Source organism: Bombus vosnesenskii, unplaced genomic scaffold, assembly GCF_011952255.1.
Source record: "Bombus vosnesenskii isolate JDL3184/JDL3185 unplaced genomic scaffold, Bvos_JDL3184-5_v1.1 scf7180000013336, whole genome shotgun sequence".
Lineage (NCBI taxonomy): Eukaryota > Metazoa > Arthropoda > Insecta > Hymenoptera > Apidae > Bombus > Bombus vosnesenskii.
In genome coordinates this window covers 557593-564555 of record NW_022882974.1, presented here as the reverse complement: position 1 = coordinate 564555, position 6963 = coordinate 557593, and the positions used below count along the sequence as shown (strand labels likewise).

General features: G+C 33.0%; 1 protein-coding gene across 1 annotated transcript; it reads left to right on the top strand.

Moving 5' to 3' along the window:
• Positions 1-3058: 3058 nt before the first annotated feature.
• LOC117235997 lies at positions 3059-5246 on the top strand. Its single transcript, XM_033498562.1, has 2 exons — positions 3059-5007; positions 5102-5246. The coding sequence occupies exons 1-2, from the start codon at positions 4736-4738 to the stop codon at positions 5196-5198; spliced, it is 369 nt and encodes a 122-aa protein (XP_033354453.1). The 5' UTR covers positions 3059-4735; the 3' UTR covers positions 5199-5246.
• The last annotated feature ends 1717 nt before the right edge of the window (positions 5247-6963 follow it).

The window sequence follows — 6963 nt, the reverse complement described above, 5'->3', positions numbered from 1 at the left end:
AAGTACATATTCATTGGAAGAAATAAGAAAATTTCATTGTAATGTTTTATTGTTGTTTTTTCATACTCATCCAGTTCCTGGTCATTAGAAACAAAAATAATATTGTTAAAGATATTTTTATTTATTCTTATAATTTCGACAAGTCCTGGTAGCTTTAAACCTCTGCAATGAATGGATTCCATTGAGAAATCACTGACACGGATTTCACTGATACTGTTTTCATACAATTACAATTCATCGATATCGCAGCTGTTCCACACGAAATTTCAACGATGATAATTTCGTCAACAGCAATGTTATCCGACGTCAATATTAACTGATACCGTCAACCGAATAATAATGATCGAGATACATATTCCTTAGGTGGACGAAGTTGGGACGCGCACTGATATAATATGTGCTGTGAACTCTAAACCAAACTCTGCAATTAGTTAAATTCTGTGTCGACTATCATTGTTGTCGATCTAGTCTGGTGTCGGCGAATTGTTGCCGACGAAATCGGTGTTGGTAATCTCAATGGGACCTCAATGAACAATGTAGCAGAATTGTAGTCAATAAATTAAAAGCGGACATCGAATGTGATGTGATGAACAGCTTTTTATTTAATTTTATTACTTGTGTTGCTATTATTAATATTTATGTTCTTTTTTGAAATACATAGAACAAAGATGAAGTTCCTAAGATGAACATCTTTTTATCCAATTTCATTGTTTAAATTGCTGTTATTAATATTTATGTTCCCTTCTGAAATACATACAACAAAAATTAATTTCCTAAGATAAACATCTCTTTATTTAATTTTATTACTTGTTTTGCTATTATTAATATTTATGTTCTTTTTTGAAATACATAGAACAAAGATGAAGTTCCTAAGATGAACATCTTTTTATTCAATTTCATTGTTTAAATTGCTGTTATTAATATTTATGTTCCCTTTTGAAATACATTCAACAAAGATTAATTTCTTAAGATAATTAATATTTATTTTAAGATTATTAATATTTATGTTCTTTTTTTGAAATACATACATGAAGATGAACTAACTGAGATTTTATGGTATAAACTTTTATTATCGACAAAATCAGACAAAATGTAAGAGATAACGAGAGTCGACTGAACGAATTTCTTGTATCCCTTTATTCTCTGGTACAAGCCAAAATTTTGTATAATCTCGTTGCTCCTCGAGCGCACGCATACTTAATGAAACTTCATAGTCGATTTTCTCGAAAACGTTGTATGAAAAACTGATTACATTTTCGACTCATTTTTGCATGTGATTTTCCACGTGTGTACCACGATTTTCAGCAAATCAGTGTATACTATACAGATTAACCTATACAATCAAAACTTCGTTTGATTACGAGAAAGGTGATCATAATTGATTGTAGTTTTTTACTGTGCTTTGAACTCTATAAATTAGTAATTATTATAAATACTAGATCGTTGCGTGTGAAATGGCCAAATTCTTAACGACGTAAAATCTTACGAAATCTTCTCTGCTCATCAGCTTCCTAATGATGGGTCGTACAACCCAATAGGCGTGGACCTAGAGAATACAGTGCTGCACTGCAGAATATAGTGCATAATGGTTAGACATATTGCGAAATAGTATATTACAATATTATAAGGAGCAAAAAGCACGAGCTTATAAAGGATTTCGTACAAAAATTACAATAAATGAACGTACAATTTGTTATTGGCGAGAGATCTTGAATAAAAAGATACAAACACAAGATGAATCACAAGCGATCGAAGGAAGTTACTGATGATAGTCTAAAGACTTTAATCGTGTTTAATACACGTCATTGTACGATTAGATGGTGCACGTAAATTAAGTCCGCGGTATATAACAGTCTCTCATCATTTACAAGCCTTCATGGAAGAAAGAATAAGATAAATGGATTCTTCACGATGATTAATGAACATTATAGGTTTCCTTCGCGTACAATTAAAAGATCCATTTTTACACCAGACTGCGCAGCGCTATATTCTATAGGCCCACGCCTATTGGATCATACGATCCATCATTGAGTCGCTAATGAGCAGAGAAGTCTAGCAAAGCTAGTCACGACTACTGCAAATTTCCCATTCAGCAAATATAAGTTAAATAATAGCATTCGATTAAAAAACGCATTCCTTTTGCAAATTTCATTTAGGTAGATTTGTCATTTCACATGTAGAGGATTGATGTTAGATTGAGGTTATGTTGTGGTTATGTTGTGGTTATGTTGTGGTTATGTTGTGGTTATGTTGAGGTTATGTTGGAGTTAGGTTGGGATATACTTTTTATACAAAAAAAAAGGAGAAGAGAAAATTGCAAATTTTTAACAGCCTCACCGCCAAAATTCGAGGAAGATTATGCCACGTACTATTGACATTCGTTTATAGACACAAATATTCGTCGGTGGACATTCTGTTAGATGCTTCATGATGGTAAATATCGCTGATTTTTGTGCGGTTGTTACTATAATATTATATAACAGTAATGTTGTATCGCCGAATACAGAATTGCATCAAATAGATTTTGCCCACCTAAGCTAATGTTTCCACATTTCAGTTTATATTTTCTGAATGGGATATTTGCGGTAGCTGTGGCCATTCATGTTGGACTGCTCTGCTCATGAGCTTTCCAACGATGTATCGTGTGACCAAATATGTGTGGACTTAAATACTATACTAACCCCAATACTGTATTTTTTGTTAGTTGAAGTATAAATATACAGTTTAATAAATAAATACGTACAATTTAAGTAACGCTGTCAAGGAGTTTCCTGCATCCGAAAGCGTAGAATTTTTAAAGAGATATGTAAATGACGGTCAATGGGTATTTAATAGACTCATGCTTTGATTGATAAATGTTGTTTCCGATAAAATGACAGATACTGAAACGTTTAGTCAGAATTGGGTCATTTCAATTATAACAACAACGATCTAACTGATTACTCGATGTCAAAAGTACCGTGTACGTCAATAGAACACCATAACAGTAATAGCGACAAGCAGACAAAATAAGATTTATATATTTTGAAACATTTTTGTTTGTGAAATTTGTAAATTCATATTTTTCTTCGATAATAATTATATTATATATGTATAGTATATGTAACTACACATGTTGATAGTAAGTTTGATGCATTGAACATTTTTTACCACATTGGTACATTAGGAGTCATCTATGTTAGTAGTCTTTTAACAATTTAATTATTTCTGTTAATTATAACTCCTTTTTTCAAAACTATAGCGTCTGAATGACTTAAGTACTTCTATCAATCATAACTTCGTTTTCTAAAATTGTAGTGTTTTAATCAACTCATTGTTCCTGTCAATTATAACCAATTTTTCTAAAATTGTAACACTTTACGAATCTAATTATTCCTGTCAATTAAAACTTCTTCTTCTAAGATTCTAACATCTTTTGTCTTATTGTTGTCTGCTTATCCTATAAACTTTCTTTTGTCCCTCACTTCGTTATTTCGACAGAATTTTTTGATTACAGTTTTCCTTTCTAACCTAAAAAAGTCGTTCATGCGCTACAATTATTTTTGCGTGTTTGGGAACAATAGATAATTTTTAGTACTATTATATAAACTGTATAATATATCTGAACTTTTATATGCACATGTATATACATATATATTTTATATTCCTAGTATAACTTTGATATACTATTTTATTCAAATTTCTTATTTTTCTTTTTCTCGCTAGTTTTAATGCAAATAACAATACTATTTAAAACTGTAATCTTTAGAGTAAGGTTTATTAACTTTCCTTTGAATTTAACACACTGTTCATATTGTTTGGCAGGTTAATCGTTCTTCCTACAGCGTTGAAGTCTCACACGATACTTGATATTACACTATGCATACGAAAATCGATATTCTTGACAACGAAAGGCTCTATTTCCTCGCGCACATTGTCACAATATAGTGCTTCGCCAAGGAACTCGTTTGTGTTGTTTAATTTTCGTAAATAAGAGGTTACACTTTATGGCGAAAAGATCGACTTTCCGCCACGACGAGTGTCATGAACCTTTAAGATCTGAGGAATTTTCCACTGTTGCTGTACGTACTAAAATCAGCTATTTTCTTTAATTAAATCTATCCAAAATTTAATTAAAACAAAACCAAATGAAAGTTTAATTAAATTTCTTTAATTAAATCCATTCGAATTTATAATCCACGGATAGAATGAAAAACACGATGGACTCTGTTAAATTAAACGTAATGAAATCGTTAATATTTTCCTCATACCTGTAAAACATAACCCCGAATTGTTCGTCTTTCGTAGCGATTTGATTCCATTTGCGTCAGTAGATCTCGCGACAGCACGTTCGAAACGAAGCCAATCGATTTTTTCACGAATGCATAAATCCATCATTTTTATCAATCGAATTATATTCGATTTCTATTATTCCTATTTTTAATTCTATTTTTATCATTAAACATTACACAATCCCAAATTGCTTATCCCAAAATTCGTCGAGAATTTTCTTTCATCGGAGAATAATCGTTTTCTCCTAAACGTACTTTTCGTTCGTTCAACGAATAGGCGGAAATTATGCAAATTTAAAATCTGATATCGTAAATGTGCCTCTTCCTCAAAAATGAAATTCGGTTCGAACGCTTGGCAAATAATTCTATCGTAAACACGTGTACAGAGTTTATGGCGGGAACGAACAACAACAGTATTTGTTGTGATAAGTTAGCCTCTCATAGCATGTTGACACCATATTGACATGATGTATATGAAACGTAATACTACATACGACACGCGTAAATCCTGTACTGTGTGGAATATAGTAACTGTACCTAATATGGAAGCAGCGCCTAATATGGAACACACTGCAATATCTGACCGAGTAACTAGCGACATCAGTCAGCAAAGCGTAAAATATTTCGTCAAAAGAAAGAGAACAAGCATAGTCGCATCTCAGCTTCGCTTGGAAATCTGTCATCCAATCCAAGTTGATTATATCAGTGCTCGAAAGCGTATGAAATCTCTTGAGAGGTGAGTTAAATAGTAAAATCTCTTACTGCAGGCAAATTAAAAAAAAACGTGTTTCTTCAAACGAAATTTACTGTGAAATTTATCTGCTTTTTAGTATAATGATTAGTTTTCTGATGAAATACGTATGTGGAGCACGTACAGTGTACGTAATATGGAACAGTAAAATCATCATGAAAATCAACAGTAAGTAATACTGTTACTCGTGACACGGAATTACACGTATTAGGTGTCAAAGATTATCATACAAAAGAGGCGACGATAGTGGAAAGTGGGTTTAGTTTTTTCGTTGTTTTTATTGGGATGACGAACGATGTATCTCGGCTGCGTCCTTCGCGTGTTCAACAGGTAGAAGACAAAGAAGTGGACAAAGATGGAAGATGTTTGTTTGTCTTGTTGATTTAAATAAATGTTTATTTCTCATAGGAAAATAAAAGCTTTCTGAGATTCCTTTACTTTTCTAGCTGTCCCATGTTAGGTGGCATTTTCTTAAACTTTTTCTTAAACTATCTTTTTTAAATTCTCTATCTTGACTTCAAGACACTTAAACTTTTGGGTAGTTAGCTATCAACAGCCAGCCAACTCTGTGGGACGCCGCCTCTGACTCCAACTTTAAAATTACTTACAGCTGGCAAAATATTAGAAAGCTAAGAGTCATTACGAATGCATTAGTATGTTTCAAACCGCCAACTCAACAACGAAACTGATATTCTCACAAGGAATCCCCATAAAGAAAGAAGTCACCTAACTTGGCAAATGATTTTAATCGCCACTGCAAGCTCATTGCTACAATCAGAAAAACAGAAAAGGCTAAAAAGGCACCACTTCCTTCAAATATCTATCCTTCAGATTTAGCAGAGCAAGATAGTAAATGGATGTATTCACTTTCAAAAAATATATAAATGGCCATAATTAGTGCTAGATATCATTATTTGATGAATTGTATATAGTTGCAGTTTTTGTGCAGTTGATAAAAAAGCTATTAATATACGAATGTGTATAAACTTTGTCATGCTTCGACGATAATTTCATCGAAGAAAAGTATGTTTTTCTTTTTGGGAAACTAAATCCAACCTAACCTCAAATCAGATGCAGTTGCTCTATCATATTAGGTGCAGTTACTTTATCGTATTAGGTGCAATTAACCTAACGTGTATGTAGATGTAGTAGGTACATATATATGTTTAAATTTTATCCTTCGCATAATTTGTTTCATTTAAATATGCTTAACGTTTATTATCTGGAAATTCGATGTGTTTCCTAGTTTTAATACTGCTGTTACTGTTGCGCCATTATTTATTTAAAAAAAAAAAAAAAAAAAAAGAAAACGATCGAGGACAAGAAACCTTTAAAGAACTTCCCGATTCAGTAGATCGTTAACTGCTCCTTCCTCAATTTGTAGGGAATTACTTTACAAAATTATTGTCGATAATCTTCACCTACTTCAAACTGAGAAGTTTCCAAATCCACGTTTGCCCTTTTTCCACAAGTCGAAAGTTCCCTTGTAAATGAGGTAAAACCCATTTTCGCCATTTTCACCAAGAACTACAGTGACTACAATGGAACTCCGTTTATATGAACGAAATTTAAGTACTGACTTTAACTTTAGTTGAGCTCCTATTCATCTGAACTGTCGCCGAGTGTCAATCCACTTAGATTAACTGCAGACGAGCAACTTTTATCCGCGCGATGTCAGTGCGATCGTGTGTTTTTCTTTGTTTCTCCAATTCTTTCCACCAAAGACAACGAAGACAGATATACGATCACAGCGACATCGCGCCGAGAAATCTTGCTCGTCTGCATCGGGCCTCATGTAAACGTCCACCAATAAAGCTAGGTCTGCATTAGCGACAATTTGTCACTCTCAGTCGCATCAATCAAAAGTTCCATTTCTTCTTCTTGTAAAAACGAAAAAGTTCTGCGGTCGTGTCGTCAAATGCGCGCACGTCCATATAAACG